Raw genomic sequence first — 16,812 nt, 5'->3', positions numbered from 1 at the left:
GCAGAAATACTAATATAGTTTCCAAAAAAGTCTTGAATTTAATAATGTTAATAATTCCAACTCAAAGTCTTCTTACTATCTGCTTCCAGAGCTTCAGTAGATGAAGTTTACATTTCAGATGGAACTGTTGATGGAATTAAAGTTGTCCATGTTGGTTTGAAATGAAACCACCAAAGTTGCCGCTAGGCATTTGAGTTAGTATATCGAGTTGTTTTTTTCTCATCTGAAGGAATACTTTGGCTGTAAAAAAAGACCTTGTGTACTCTCTGGCTGAGCTGCCTTGTTTGTTGTCTTTTTCTAAGGTTTTTCTAGTCTTTTTCCTTTATTTTAAACAGTCTCTCAAATCCATGCACATAGAGACAAGATACAATGGAAGTCAGGGCCAAACAAAAAAGACTGCATAACAATCACAAATGAATTAATCATGTCTCGATCGTGTTCACCATTGTCGGTTAAGAACATTGTAGTCAATAATCACACTCAATGATCTTTTTACTTTGTCTACTGTTACAAATGATCAAGTTACGGTGAATTTAATACAGTCAGCAGCCTCCATGCCGTGTCCATGTTCAGCAATTCATTTCCCAGGGGCTTCATTAATATTGCAGTCCCACAATTCTTTGCATCTCAGAGCTTGTCAGGGAAACACATCACGCCGTGGTTACCAAACAGTGTGAAACAAAACCAACTAATGTGCATCCTGAGCAGATTTCCCCATCCTCCAATGCACACACATGGGCCCCTCCCCGAACATGTCCTTGCTGATGCACCAAAATGAGGGTGGAGGTAGACTGTGAAGAGTTGGCGGCGGAGGGGATAAGCCCCCCGGGTCTTTCTAATTATCTGTAAGGATCAGCAGTGCTCAAGGATGCATAAGGGGAGGGATTTGTCTGCCAGATCCACGGGGTAGGGAGGCCTGATTGCATCGGTCACCTCTCTCCATACACACATATTACTCATCACGCCTGAGCTGAGTCTCATTAGACACAGGCATACTGTATGCACGCTCCTAGATGAGAGTGGGAGACGGACATTTGCGTGGATTCTCCTGCAACTCTGCATACGTTTTTGAAATCTGTTCATAAAATGTATTGTTAAAACTTCAATAACAATACCTACCTAATAATCATGGACTATCATCATTTATTCAAGTATTTAATTGTACGTTTTCATATTATTAAAACAAAATGTATTAATCAAGTTTTTATTTACTGCTGTGTTACCACTTTTACTGTAATAACAGATTTTTATTATATTATTTTTTATTTTATTATCTTGGTTTATAGTCTTCATCTTTCAAATTGCTGATTTTTTAAAATATTTTCTATTCTTTTTGACTTGTTGTCTCAGGCATCTGTATACCACTTTTAACTGCACTTGCATTAAAGGTGCTTTACAAATTACATATGTCATTTAAAAACTAACTCAGCTGGATTTACTAAAGTAGTGATTTTCTGGAAGTAAACGGCAGTATAATAAGAAAACATGTGCGTGTTTGCGCATACAGTATGCAATCGTGTTTAAATGAAATGCATATGATTTGTATAAGCACTCAAACATCCAAACAACTGTGTTTACTCACGAGTGTATGTCCACATTTCCACTTTAGAAGTAGCCGGTGGGAAGGTTGAATCAACGGCTTCTTGCTGCGATAATTATCTGCTGTGATTAAAAACACAACTTCTCATCGAGTATATCGGACAATGTATGGACGTCGGTGTGACGGCTGAGAGTATAGCCTCGTGCTCGGTGGAATGAAATAAGGATCAGATCTTAGGTCCTTTTTCTTCTCTCAATTACTCTCTGTTTGCTTCGCCGAACGCAGAGGCCGCTGTGGTGTCACCGTAACCCATCATTAGTGCTGCCTATAGGCTATTTTAAACGTCACAAGGTCTCAATCTTACCGGCATGAATTGATGCTTCAATAGTGCCATCACCCAGCAAGGAGATTTAGCCACATATATAAATATTGATCTGAAAGCAAGAAGTGCTTCATCTTCATATGAGATAGATAAGTTTTTCCTCAAACTTTACTGATCAAAAAGTTTCCCCTTCTGTAATTCCACTGCAACAGCCCAAAAAGTATTGACATTTGCTCATGTAAATTTGCCAGCAGCGTTCTTTTATTGCCTGCACAGTGACATTTTGGAGGGATCTTTTTGTCCCACAGGGGAGTTGTGATCACGGCGACAGAGCTTAGATCATTTTACATTTAGTTCCCTCTCTTGAGGTGTAGGTAATTAAGAACGGAAGCAAAAGACGAAGACATCAAGCGGCAACAAGTTCCAAAATTGGGCCTAATTCCCCAAACGTTCTTAAGAAGAGATCTCTTGTTAAACCACGATGCACTCTCAGAAGAACACTTAAGAACAACTTTGGGGGAAATGCTTGCTTTCAGTTCAATTCTATTTATTAAAAGAAAATAATGTTCATTATCTATTCATTAGTTTTCAAGCCATTAAGGCCTTTACGTCAGTCGTCCGTCCAATTCTCTTAGACGCGAAATCTCTGGAGGGAAATTCCAAAAATGTAGCAATAAATTCCACTTGACTCAAATAACAACTGACCAGAGTTTGAGGGTAAAATATCCATATCACTGTGACCTCCCCACCATCCTCTTGTTGAGCGTGAGATACCTCAAGAACTCTTAAAAGGGAATTTCTTCAAATCTGGCACAAACGTCCAATTAGACTCATGGATTACCAGGTCAAATATCAGTGGGACATCACAAAACTGGTTAACGGCCATTTGGAGTTCAACCCTGACTCAAATCTATCAACCTTGGTATGTTCTGCCTTTATATGGCAATCAGCAACCTGCTCATTTGGATCAACTTGAATTAAACATCCTGGTAAATGAGGCCCATTGTTCTAAAGTACCTCTCCCACTGAAGGAGTCTCCCCCTCTCTTGCTTTATCTCCCTCTGTACACACCCCACACTCTCACAGGTGCACACAGATGCTCACACACTCCTAAACACACTCGGCTCAGGTTGATAAATCGGTGCATTTTTTCCTGCAGTGTGCTTCCAGAACGGCTGAATGCGGAGTAAATGGGCCTTCACCCCAACTGCTGCGCCACCGCTGAGCTGTCGTTATGGGTGTATGTCACATCATGTCACATTCACCTGGATCGTTCATTAACCATCCAAACCATCCGCTGCAGCTTATTAGTTTCCGCGGAGATAATTCACAACTGTACACCACCTTGGCCTAGCGTCTTGTTTTTTTTTCCTCGCCTCTTTTGCAAATTGCTACGTGCCGAACCGTGATGCAAAGTGATTTCATGTGGACATTGACTTGTGGATTCTCCGTTTTTCCCTTTTTTCTTTAGCACACATTTTTTCGCAAGTGCTCTTGAGACTGCCAGCTCGGTGGGAACAGCTTCCAGTCTATCTCGCGTGCAGCACACACCATGTGACAGACGACCAAATGCACCACCTGAGCAGAGCCATTGTGGTTCCTTATCGCACCGGGCCCAGTCCCCCACGCTCGGACACCCTTTTTGCTCACATTGTTGCTTCTTCTTCACCCATTGGGTGGGGTTTGCGGTGGGGGGATTTGCCAGGAGATGGGGGTGGGTGCACCACATGTGGCGCTCTTATCGCTCCCTCCGGAAACAGCCACCTCACCTTCTGTAGGAAACCCAGCATGCCGTCGTTTCCAGACATGAATTCCCCATTAAATGAGCTCATGGATGTTTGTGTCAATTTACCATTGATGCATCCTCTAAAAGCATGTTGCCTGGCAACCAACGCAGACATGCTTAATAATGATTCCCCGTCAGTGTATAGGTAATGCTGTCGATATCACAGACAAACATTGGAAGTTGAATTTCTAACCTGCTGTACTCCATCATGTCCGTCCTCCTGTTTCTCCACTTACCTTCCAACTGCTCCCCTGTATACCCAGCATATTTTATTCCACAGCATCTCTCTCCCCCCCGCTGAGGTGTACTGCTCCCTGCAGTTCCACACCACTCTATTATTTTATTCATGCTTGGCGTCATCCTCTTGTTTTCCTCCATTGCCGAACACTCAGATAGACCTCCTTTTTTCCCTGTGAGGAGGTGCTAATGGGTCACAGACCAGCCGTGACCCGGTCTGCAACAATCCAGGGCTCCACTGAGATGAAAAAAGACCTGTGTTTTAAAGAAAATTGATGTTATCCCGCCTGGTATCCTGTGTCGGGTCAGACGAGGATAAACTATAAAGACCAAAAAAACAAACCACATCCTCTTTCGATTTATTTGACTGAACTTAAAATAGCAATTAAAAGCCTGATCAATTTTTCTCTGAGACCACAGCACAACAGCAGAGAGGGGTAAACTATGAAGAATGTGAACAGACGTAAAGATGGCTATCACATGAAGAAATGTGCTCGTGAAACATTTGGCTGCACGACTATGTTTGCTCATGGGTGACAGTGCTGCTGACTTGTCCCAAAGCATGCAGTGACTCTTGCAAAGGTCTCGTTTGAACAGCTGTTCAAAAGTTTCATAAAGTGCAATGTTAAAAACCAAAGTGTTATATTTCACACTAGCATGGTAGCACTTCATGCTCTGAGGGCTTAAAACATACCCTGCCGTCATTTTGGATGGGCAACAGTGCTGCTGGGTCCTTGACCTTAATGCTCCAGTGTAGCATGTGGCTCACAAAGCTCTCTGGGTGCAGCTCCCACGGGACCTTTCATATGGGGTTCAAGTACGTGTTTTTCCTTTTTTATGCAGGCCCCAAACCAAATAATTCTACTTAAAGCTGCTGCTGCTGTTGCCTTTCTGAATCTGACATAATGTCAACATTCAAATTTGAGTTTTGTTCCAGACGCGTAATACAAATTAAATGACGCATGTTTTCCAAGTTCACGATGCAACACGTGGTTAACCTTGCAATTAGGGTTAGTTAACAAAACTAGTTTGTCATGTAAGCTAGGAAAGTAAGATGACTCCTTGAGGTGTCGTCACGTGACATGATGTCAGTTTAAAAAACAAAGCATTTGGTTCCACACGGGAAGTGAACACAAGATCAACAAGATTCAGGCCTCCTTAGCTCTTTTGTTAAGCTTTCATACAAAAGTCAAAGGTTTTCTTTCAATAACGTAAGACATAGGGACTTCTTCTGAGAGAATGTTTCCAGGATCTCACGATGTCGCAGGTTTTTAGATGCCCTCCTGTTAAGTCCACAGGAGCTTTAGTCTGTGCTTAAGGGCTCTGATGTGAACTTTGGGAGCCTTTGTGCGGATTGTTCCAGCCTACATCTTTAGTTACGTCAATGAATCACATTACCGTTGTGCATACAGGTTTTTATATTTGTCCATTAATAAGAGTTAAAAGTGTTTTTATTATACTTAGTAGGAAACTAGAAGTGACTGAGACAGGATGCATTTTCCCTCCGTGTACTGCATCATCTTGCCTTTTTAAAGGTCAGCCGTAAACATACTGTATACTTTGAACTCTGAGTGCTGCAGCTGAGTGGAAAGTGCCTCAAACGCTCTCTACACAGAAAAAATGATGTCTGAGAGAAAGCACAAAGGGATTCTACCTTTCGGGGGTGCAAAGAAAGGTTTCCTCTTTCATTGGTTTTGCCAAATGGAGCTAAAACTGACCAATATGCATTAGTATGAGTAAGAAAACCTTGCAACCAATCAGTGAAGCTCCTTCTTCCTGTCAATCGTACAGAATGTAATATATTGTGTGGACTCCAATAAGTACGATTACTAGTGGAGCAGGAACGTTGTAGACCAAACGTGGCAGGTTTAATTACTGCCCCTGCAACTTCCTGTGCGATCGACAACAAACAAGTTATGTAATCACAAATGATCCAATTCCATTTAGAAACACCTCAGGACTCCGGGGATTGCCGCTCTTAAGCAGTGTGAAAGCAGCACGATCAGCGGGACCCTCTAAAACCGGGGCTGCCCCCACATCCTCCTCCGGGACGCTGGTGTTTACCGCCCGGAGTGGCTGGAAATTAATTGGCTTGTTGATCCGCTGTACATTCACCCTGTCAGTGCGATGGCCTCCCCTCATTGCCCTGTCACTTTAAGTCGAAGTGTATTAATGGACTGTGTGGACCATTGATTCCTAATTCCTCTCGACGTTCACATCGGGGACAAATATTGCGTGGCGCTGGCATCTTCAGGCTTATTGTAATCAGCATTGTTATTGATCGCCTGCCCGAACCCCCTAGAAGTAATCTATTTTAAATACTCTTTCAGCAAACTGCGAGGTGTTTGGGGCCTTGCTCTGATATTTTATCTAGGCCAAGAAAGAAATGGAATAAGTTGAGGGAGAGTGCCTGCACTGGTACAAAAAAGAAAAAGAGTGAAAGACAATGCAAAAGGAATCACAGATAAAGATATTGCGAGACTTCGCTCTGTGAAATATGTCTTTCTTTGGAGTAGGGGGTGGTCTCCGGGTGGTCTCTGTCTCCGTGTGTGTCTGTCTCCAAGAGGCCAGTGGATGATGGATGATGGCGCCAAACGTCGGCGCTATCGATTTATTCTCACATTTGTCTGAGACGAGGAGGTGGAGCATTTCAACACAATGTGTCTCGCTATGTGCCCACACACACTTATGTATGAAAAGTATTTTCACCGTGTGGTAAATGGACAATGATTCGTGGACCTTGGTTGAAATCTTTTCGTTGTCTGCCTTCCTCCTCTCGGTGTGTTTTTATTGATCGTCTTGAAAAATGGCATCCACTTGTTTAACATCCAGTCTGATACACTTCAGTTGGTCCAACCTTGCCTGCTCATCCGGCAGTTGTGGAAAGCTATGAGCACAAAAGACGGAGGTGAGCGTGTGTCAGTGCCCATGAAGGCATGATGAAACCTCTTCGGTGAGAAAAAGTGTGTGTTTGCAGCTAAATCTCTGTCTCGCATGGCTGCAAATGGGTTTTTATGCGACTGTCAAACAGACCTTGCTCCATCCAGCCCATTGAGCAACAAATTAAGGCTGCAGAGCAAAGTCGCCACTCTCTCCGCTCAAGGCTTTGTTGTTTTTCCCCCCGTCGCTCGCCTTGCTAACGGGGTGTTCATAATCAACGTTAACAAATTGGAAGGACATCTATTGTTCCACCTGCCCAGCTGTCTTGAAAATGCCCCACCGTTATCGAGGACACGGAGGCGGCATGTCAGAAACAAAATCTCTGCTATGACGGAACAAGATTACACCGCAGTTGGACATGTTACGAGGAGTAGAGATTGATGTTACACACTGAGAGACACACTGAGAGACACACCGAGACACGGCCAGTCTGTTTGATCTTGTAGTTTTACAAGCTGCTCTGTCCAGATACTGCAGGGAGAAAGATGTCCTTTCACCTGCATTCATATTTCACTATATCACTTTAATATCTGGTGTTGGCAGCTTTTCAAATATATCTTTCAGCATGCAGGAATCAGGAGGCATTGTAAAAATCTGTTAACACTATAATCTACTTAAGGCACGGAATAATGTTAGTTTTACATATTTCAGTCATTCTTTTCACATTGATCGTAACACATTTCAGAAGGATTTATAAACTGAAATATCATACTGCTTCATATTTGCATCATTGTTTGCAAGGATTATTTATGATTCTAATTGTTTTCATGCATAAGTTCATATTAATTGCAGTTCAAATGTATTATTAATTATACTAATTAAGATAAAATATATGTAATAGGAGCACACAAATAGGTTGAATTTGTCATTTCTAATCACATTATAATGCATAACAGTTATTATAATGCAATATAAAGAGATAACAACTATGGGAATGTTAAAAGTACAGTAAGATCAAAATTAAAGTATTGAAGTATTATGATTTTCACCCAATAAGGTTCTATAATTTGTGTTGATGGTTACAAAGAACTATGAATATTTGTCTATAACTACATGTATAACCATGCAGTTCTATAGCAGATCTAAACTCACAAGTATGTTATGTGTCATATCAAGTGTTATCACATATCTAATAAGGACTTGTCTGCACTGGATCCTCTGCATGTTGACGTTTTGTCAGATTTCTGCCTCTCAAAAACCTTTGAGTTTTTTTCTGTTCTCTTCTTTAGAGCTGTGACTCAAGAGTTTCACATGTCAAAAGTTTGAATTTCTGACTTTCTGACATCTCTGCCGTGCCATGAAAACCGCCTAACATTCTCTGTATCATTTATGGGGTACGATAACGATGAAAGATGGAATCTAAATGTCCGCGTGGGCGTGCGGTTAATGATGATGACAGTTATGACAATAATTTGACGTTAGGGCTGACATTTAGCGCATCGACGATCTCAGACCGGGATATGAAATGATAGACGGCCTCATGATTTATAGTCCCCTCACCTTTTCTCCTTCCCTCTCTCAGGGGATGATGTACCTGGAGGAGAGGAGGTTGGTCCACAGAGACCTGGCAGCCCGCAATGTGCTGGTGAAGTCGCCCAATCACATCAAGATCACCGACTTCGGCCTGGCGCGGCTGCTGGACGCCGACGAGAAGGAGTACAACGCAGACGGGGGCAAGGTTGGTGTAAGTGGAGGCGTGAGCATGCTCTGTGTGTGTGTGTGTGTGTGTGTGTGTGTGTGTGTGTGTGTGTGTGTGTGTGTGTGTGTGTGGTGTGTGTGTGTGTGTGTGTGTGTGTGTGTGTGTGTGTGTGTGTGTGTGTGTGTGTGTGTGTGTGTGTGTGTGTGTGTGTGTGTGTGTGTGTGTGTGTGTGTGTGTGTGTGTGTGTGTGTGTGTGTGTGTGTGTGTGTGTGTGTGTGTGTGTGTGTGTGTGTGTGTGTGTGTGTGTGTGTGTGTGTGTGTGTGTGTGTGTGTGTGTGTGTGTGTGTGTGTGTGTGTGTGTGTGTGTGTGTGTGTGTGTGTGTGTGTGTGTGTGTACGTGTGTGTGTGTGTGTAAAACGGACAAGTCAAATCAAGCAATCTGATTGGTTCTTAGCCGTGATATACTGAGCGTATACCACGGGTAGAATTGTAAGTTACTTTTCACAACAAGTCAGTATCCCTCCGCGTCTGAGTAAAACAGCATACCGTTGGGCTGAAAAGCAAACTGCCTGCAGTTTGCTTTTCGAACTGGAACAAGAAAGCAGCGGAGAAGTAACGGGGCAGAAACCCTCCTTTTTACGCAGCGGTCCAGACATAGACATCAAACGGCAAAACATAGGCCTATTCAGTGTGCAGTTCCTTTGGCATTAGGGCAGGGATATCTAGATACTTTCCAAGGTTTGACATCATGAATGAGCTACTTTTAAAGCAAGCAACAATGTTTTCAAATCTGTAATCAAAGAGGTCCGCAAAAACACTATCGACCAATCAGATTGCTTGATTTGACTTGTCAGTTTTATATATTTCCATTTCTTCCGTTACGAAACAAACTTACAAAGCATAAGATGGAAACATTTAAGATTAACTTCGACCTCCGGGGGGGTCTTACTATGGAGGAGTGGATTGAGCAGTGCCTATCTCCAGAAAGCACCTAAACGACGACATGCAGAGCTACGTGAAGAGCAGGCAGACCAACTGGAGAAGTGCCACCATTCAAAAGCTTTCTGATGCGGGTCTTGAAACAAAGCAGAGAAATGATGACCATTAGTGGCCACAGGTGCGAAAGCTCTCTCCAGAGCTACTGGAAGCCCAATCTCGGGGACCGGAGAAAGTGGAGCAATATTCTGACCACGCCAAGCAACAGCCTAGAACAACCTCAACCTATACAAGTGACCTCGTAAGCCATGCTACTGATGCTGCACAGGTTTCAGTGGCTGCACAATAAACGGCTACAGACACATTAATGTAAATAAATAGCCAAATAATGGATCAACGCTCTCTGTCTAATATGTTCGCTAGCTGTTAGTGTTGTTGCATAGCAACCACCTCGCACTATGTTTCGTGCAGAAGGCAACGGAGGGACTATTTTATTTTGAACATCATTATTTACTAATAAAAACTATTTAAATTAGAGTGTGTATTTTTCTTTCATATTGCCACACTTGGTAACCGTTTTATAAAAGCAATAGCTCACTTCAGGCCGTGATATATGCTCATTATATCACGGCTAAGGAGCGTGGTTCGGCCCGACGCGAAGCGGAGGGTCGACAACCCCTGTCGTGAGCTATTGCTTAAATATATTTGCTGGTGACCAGGGAGGTTTTTTTTAAGTGCTAAGTATATACAAAGTATAACAAATATATATTGCGGTCCTTTTGTTAAGATACAGACAATTTCTTTGCATAAGCAGTTGAATATAATTTGTAATTTCAAAATGCAAAGATAAGCACATTTCCCATTATATTTTTATTTTTACATTTTAATTAAATGTAATAGTTGCCTTAGAGAGGCACACATTAAAAACACAACATATGTTTTTTCTTTAATCTTAGATCCAACTACTCAAATCATTATTTTAGCAGAAGCAGTACCTACACAATGTTTATTTTATATTCATACTCTTATCATTTTTATCATAATGTTAATTGTTCACGGCACAGAGCTTTAAGAGTATGTCTACACTGCGACAGCTAAATTTCTTGGCAGGCATTTTCTCACCTAACCTTAAGCATAGAGATATCTCTAAAAATGCTCAGTAAACAGTCCCCTCTAACACTGCAATACAACCATTAACACAATATATGTATCTTTTATTAACATGTATGTATGTCTAATTGCAAAAACTAAGTATTAATTTGAAATACGTTCTTGTCTACCAAGTATAAATGGAGAAATGAAGAAAAACATATGTATTTTCCTATTTCCCATTGGGTGTTTTCAACCTAGATATCTTAATTGTTTACCAAGCAGTGAAACTCTTGGTCGAGCAAAGTCTGGTGAACTCTCCCTAATAAAGCTCTTAGAAACACTCCATCCAAACAAATAACAGCGCCACACTTTCCAATCAGTTTGTTTTGTTTGGGGACCGAGACGACATTAATCAGAAGCCCCTTCTTGTTCCCTCGCTCGAGACTTGCTTTGCAAATTGTCCTGATCAACTCCCTTTATTAAATTGGCTTATTCATTTGCTGCATCTATCGAGCCGGGGGTAGTTGAATTTGAAGCGAGTGAAACATATTTAATAAATGAAAAAGGGTGGGAGATGTTGCAACGCAAAGCATTTCCTTCCCCCTCTTCCTGATCGTTTTCCCTGAAGAGAAGACACGTCGAAGGCGGGGCTTTATTCTAAATGACCCATCGTGAGCATGTGTGTGCAAAAGCCCATATAATTGCCTTGTTCAGTGGGCTCTACAGCTGGAGATCCCCTCCCTCCAGTCAATATGGAGATCATATGTTGGTTAGGATATGGCGATGTTTGCCGCTGCCCTTGTGAGGAATGTCAAAGGGCTCGTTTTATTACTATTTCCCACATCGTGGAGATAATGTGAGGCCAATGCAAAAAAAAGTACGCCCACTATTGATGATCCCAGGGTTGGACTAGAGCGAATCAATCACAGCAAAATATGCTTGTCGATTTTCCGATATCTCACAAACGCTGGATTAAAAGATAGGTCAGCTGTTGAGCCGAATATTGGAAATAATGGAAGATTGTCAGATGTGATTTTCTGTCTTTTTCAATATTAAAATGTTTGTGTCCGTATTTCTCTCTCCTCAGATGCCCATTAAATGGATGGCTCTGGAATGCATCCACTACAGGAAGTTCACCCATCAGAGTGACGTGTGGAGTTATGGTGGGTCCTCCTTGTTGTGTCATCGTTTTCTTCATTTCCATTTTGCCCCTTTTTCTTTCTTCTAATATCGTTTCTCCATCTTTCTTGTTTCCTGTTTCCTTTCCCCGACGTCCTCCAGGAGTGACCATCTGGGAGCTGATGACATTCGGGGGCAAACCGTACGACGGCATCCCCACGAGAGAAATCCCCGACATCCTGGAGAAAGGGGAGCGTCTGCCGCAGCCGCCAATTTGCACCATAGATGTCTACATGGTCATGGTGAAATGTGAGGAAACGCACACTACATAATAACACATACAGACACTCACAAACAAGATGCAAAATATGGTTCATGCGATACGACAATCTTTTAATTTATCTCACTGTAAGAAAGAACATGGTACTATTTCTTCAAGGAGAGACACTCTATCAACTATCAATTTTGAGGGTTGAAAATAGTGGACATTGCTACTTTTCTCTCTTTTGAGCACGCGGTTTGAAATTACTCTCCTCTTATCTCGTCTCTGTGTGTGTGGTTGAATCTATCGTGCTGACTCACTGACTGCACCGATTTGATTGGCTGAGTAGCGTCACCTCCTTAAATAATTAAACAATAACTTTTTTAAACCTTGTTATCTTTATGTTTTTAAAAAAATAGTTTTTACATTTTCAACATCGTGGATACATCCTTATATGCTCCCGGCAACACACTGAACCTCAACTTTGCCTCCTTATCACACTCACCCCTACTTTAGTGGGAACAATGAGTCTGTGTCTTTGATGCGGACAGGCTGATAATGCGGGGATGCAATGTAGACAGGAATAAATGCAGATCCTCCTCTGGCTGCAGCCTTGACCGGCACTAGCTTTTGAGTCAATGCAGAAAACCCGCACTCACACAGGTAGATGGAGGCAGGGGCGGACTGGGACTAAAAATCAGCCCTGGAATCTCACCCAGTCCAGCCCACACAAATTGGTGGAGCACGCTAGTGAACTGTCAACGGAGGGGGGGGGGGCCTCGCTGCGTGGAAACGGCCTGCTGAACGGACCTTGCCTGTCAGCGTAACTTAAATGATGCCGTTTAAAAACATAAAAAATAAAGGGCGGTGCCGGCCGTCAGCGAACCGAGCCGGCCGTTCTGTGATTCTCCAGAACACAGAGATGGCCAGTCCGCCCCTGGGTGGAGGTGAAGGGAATAAGCACTTTTACAGCCTTTTTGTCGAGGTGGGGGAACTCTGTCTCCACAGACAGCCAAAAGTGTGCAGGTGACACTTTACTCGTCTTTTTCTCGTAATGTTTTTCTCAAGCTGCGCCTCCCCTGAATCTCTCTGGCGCCCCCACCAGGGAGGCGCGCCTCACACTTTGAAAACCGCTGGCATAGATGCTTTAAAGGGTTAAAGGCAATGTTTCCGAACAACACTCTAACTCAATGAGTTTTGTGGCGGACATAATCTTATTTTTAAATCATGTTTATCCACCGCTCCAACACAGCTTTGAGGTGTCACCGATGAGTTGTAGGGTTAATATTTTTTAATATGCATCTGGTTATCTGAGCTCTGGGGCTCCCATTGGAAGGGAAGCGGGTATGTAAAGAGGAGAGAGGAGGAAACAATTCGGAAAACTGGCTGCTTTATGGTCTGCAACATCTTTGTCGGTGTCATCCTCCATCTGGACGACTGCACCTCCCCCCCCAGCCGTAGCCCCCGAACTCATCCAAAAACCCACTTTGTATTCATCCGTCACAAATTCTCCCATCTTCCCCTGGCTGGATTCTGGTTCTGGTAAACATGGCTGCAGAGGGATCCACCCCTCCCATATTTCCAGGAAACGCTCCAGGCGTGCGTGCCAATCCATGCTATTGGATCTGCCAGCTATCGGCTGCTTGGCTCTCCGTTTCCTCCACACTGAACCCAACTTTGGTGGGGTAGATTATTTCAGTCACTTCCTGTCTACTGCTGGTCGACGTAAAAATGGCCACACATCAACTTTATGACTTGTTTTCCCTTGTTTTTAAGTTATTTTAATTGGACACATCTTGTATCTGTTCTACTTGAAATTGAAATGAAACTTTTAAATTCTGCTGGAGCATTAGAAAATGCCAAATGTGTTGAAAGACATCGATGCGATCCCGCTTGGAGATCCATATCAAAGCCTATTCCCCTGACGGAAAAATGTTAATCCTTTCCGAAATGTCATAATATCCAATTTTTCTTTTTCCAAATGGAAACAGTCATGCCAATGGCTTTTGACAGCACAGAAGCAGGCCCTACAGCCATTTACCCTAATAACAACGCCAACTCATTCCTCCCACAAGAGGAGAATAAATTGTATGTGCTATGTTAAATGTCTGAACAATTATGATTCAAATGCTGAGGTTACAGGGATTCCCTTAACTTAACATGCTTTAGGGCTCCCACGTGTTCCTGATTTATTTGTAATATTCAAGCCTGGTAGCTGATATCAATCATTTTCCTTTCGCTGTCATTTGTACCCACTTCTATACAGGTTCATATTTAAAAGCACGTACACATAGGTGAAATTATTTAAAGGGAATTTACGTAAGTATTGTGGTTAAGTACATTTTGTTTAGGTACTTGCACTTTACATTACCTGAGCATTTTCATTTTCTGCTACTTACTTTATACTCAACCACATTTATTTAACCACTTAATTACAAGTTTCTTTACAGTATGTGGTTCTCAACCTGTGGTACGCGTTTTCTTTCTTTTTCTTTTCTTTTTACACTTTATTTAACCAGATGAAAACATTGAGACAACATCTCATTTACAACGCTGACCTGGCCAAGAAGGCAGCAACGGTTCTTACACATAACACAGACGTAAAAAATACAGAAAACACAACTAAGTAAACAAAAGACGAAAAGCAGTCACTCCATTGTGCACATTTAGGACAGTAAGAAAGGTACACTATTTATTACTGCAAGAGCAGCTGGTGGTAAGGATCTCAGACAACTTCCATTTAAAACAGACTATAGGGACAAGTGCCATCAGTTTGAGGCTTGATTGAATAACATTAATACAAAAATAAATCATACTATCAAAATACTACAACGAATGAAAATAAGCTTGAGATAATTGAAACTGTGATAATAAGTTCTAATTGGCTATTGTTGTTTTTAGATTTAGAAACAAATTTAAAGCGTATTAGCGTTGCTAATGACGACCATACTACCCACGAACGATTAGCGAAACGTTTGCAAGTAAGCTAAAGAAAGAAGAAAGCTGAATGATGTTAAAAACGTGGCTCAAAACGGGAGGTATTCAGAAGAATTAGAATCAGAAACAGGTTTATTGTCAAGTAGGTTCGCACCTACTAGGAATTTGACTTGATGTCACGGCGCATAATATCTAAAAAAATATTTTACACCGTAATAAAATACAGTTAAATAGCAATACAAATAAATAAAGCAGTAATTTACATGGAAATAGAATGCTATGAATGAATTTTAGAATAACTATGAAATGTGAAATAAGAATATGTGCAGAAAGGAGTATGAACATTGTGTGCATTCATGTAATGCATATAGAGATGTGGCAGAGGTAAAGTGTCAGTGGGGGGGGCCGGGCCTTGTTTAAGAGGCCGGTAGCGGAGGGGAAGAAACTGTTCAGGTGGCGAGAGGTCCTGGTCCCGATGGAGCGCAGCCTCCTGCCAGAGGGGAGGGGGTGAACAGTTTGTGTCCAGGGTGGGAGGGGGTACAGAGGAGAATATTACCAGCGAAAGTGAACAAGTGAATGAGGAGGAGGACAGTCATCAACCGAGCACAAGCGCAGGCTCCGCAAGCAACGCAAAAGTGATATGCACAGCCACAACGCTGTGATGGAAGAGAGAAGTGACTCAGGAAGAAGGCATTTGCGCAAAGAATGGAGAGAAGGCTGTGACCGAGGTCAAACGCTGAAAAAGCACACACTTAATTCTGTAATTGTTATCTTTTTTCTTTTCTTTTTTGCTTTGCCACCACAGAAATGGCAATAGCAAACAGCAGACTGAAGATGAGCTATTAGCCCTTAGGCTCATCTGCTCCTGGAGGCTTTCATTATTATTGTGGAACTGAATTCCCAATAGGACATTTTCTGTTACAATGTAGGTTGTTGCCTACATTCAAACTTTGCTATAGGAAATGACATGTGTGTACAGTTGTCATTTGTTGTGTGAGAATAAGTTATTATTTTGTTCTTTATATTCTCGTGTGTGTGTGTGTGTGTGTGTGTGTGTGTGTGTGTGTGTGTGTGTGTGTGTGTGTGTGTGTGTGTGTGTGTGTGTGTGTGTGTGTGTGTGTGTGTGTGTGTGTGTGTGTGTGTGTGTGTGTGTGTGTGTGTGTGTGTGTGTGTGTGTGTGTGTGTGTGTGTGTGTGTGTGTGTGTGTGTGTGTGTGTGTGTGTGTGTGTGTGTGTGTGTGTGTGTGTGTGTGTGTGTGTGTGTGTGTGTGTGTGTGATGTTTCAGCTGTGGCTGACAATAGATAATGTTATTATGAATACATTTGCCTCCGAGTCCTGCATGAACTGTGCATAGACTGTATTTTAAAGGGGACCTATCATGCAAAATGCACTCTTCTCTTGTACGTCTTTTATACATGAATATGTGTCCCCGGTGTGTCAGGGAACTCACCAAGTGTCAGAAAACACAACCCTCTCTCTATACCCAAATCTAAAAAAAAAAGGGTCTGTAACGGATCTGATACAGACTGATCCAGATTTGAATTATTTTCTACGTCACAAAAGGGGTGCTCCGCTTAGTGGTCAATTCTCCACCTATCAGGGGAATGAGAGGTTGGGCCACGGCCGGCCATTGCTGCTCGAAAGCGCTGGAGACGCATGTGCCAGGCCTGTAAGTGGCGCTGTAGTCTGCCACAAAAGCAGCGAAGAAGACTTCCCGTGCATGGTTGCCATGGTTGCCCTTCTGTTTATTCTCCGCTGTGGCTCTTTTTCTCCCTCCCCGAGGCAAGCGTTTGCGCCTCCTGCTTTAAAACAAATGAATAATGACTCGATATAATCATATGTAAGGGATAATGTGCAGCGACGCGGTCATTATGGGGAAAAGAACACCGACAGGCTGATCAGGAGCGGAGGGATCTAGATCGGCATGAAGGTGTTATTTTCCCCATAATGACCAAGTCGCTGCACATTATCCCGCTTATTACATGGCCACATTCTCAACGAA

At 42.5% G+C, this 16,812-nt stretch overlaps 1 protein-coding gene across 4 annotated transcripts in view; it reads left to right on the top strand.

The window, feature by feature from the left end:
• Positions 1-16,812, top strand: part of LOC117539327 (receptor tyrosine-protein kinase erbB-4-like) — a 245,644-nt gene that overhangs the window by 210,528 nt on the left and 18,304 nt on the right. For 3 of the 4 annotated variants that reach the window (XM_034205468.1, XM_034205465.1, XM_034205466.1), the window contains 3 exons: positions 8,348-8,509; positions 11,580-11,655; positions 11,774-11,920. In XM_034205468.1, the coding sequence (XP_034061359.1) occupies positions 8,348-8,509; positions 11,580-11,655; positions 11,774-11,920 (385 nt within the window). The remainder of the gene's footprint in view (positions 1-8,347; positions 8,510-11,579; positions 11,656-11,773; positions 11,921-16,812) is intronic. The other variant, XM_034205467.1, reaches the window with a different exon arrangement.

Source organism: Gymnodraco acuticeps, unplaced genomic scaffold, assembly GCF_902827175.1.
Source record: "Gymnodraco acuticeps unplaced genomic scaffold, fGymAcu1.1, whole genome shotgun sequence".
NCBI lineage: Eukaryota > Metazoa > Chordata > Actinopteri > Perciformes > Bathydraconidae > Gymnodraco > Gymnodraco acuticeps.
Note: the sequence above shows the minus strand (reverse complement) of the source record. Positions and strands in the feature narration are given on the sequence as shown.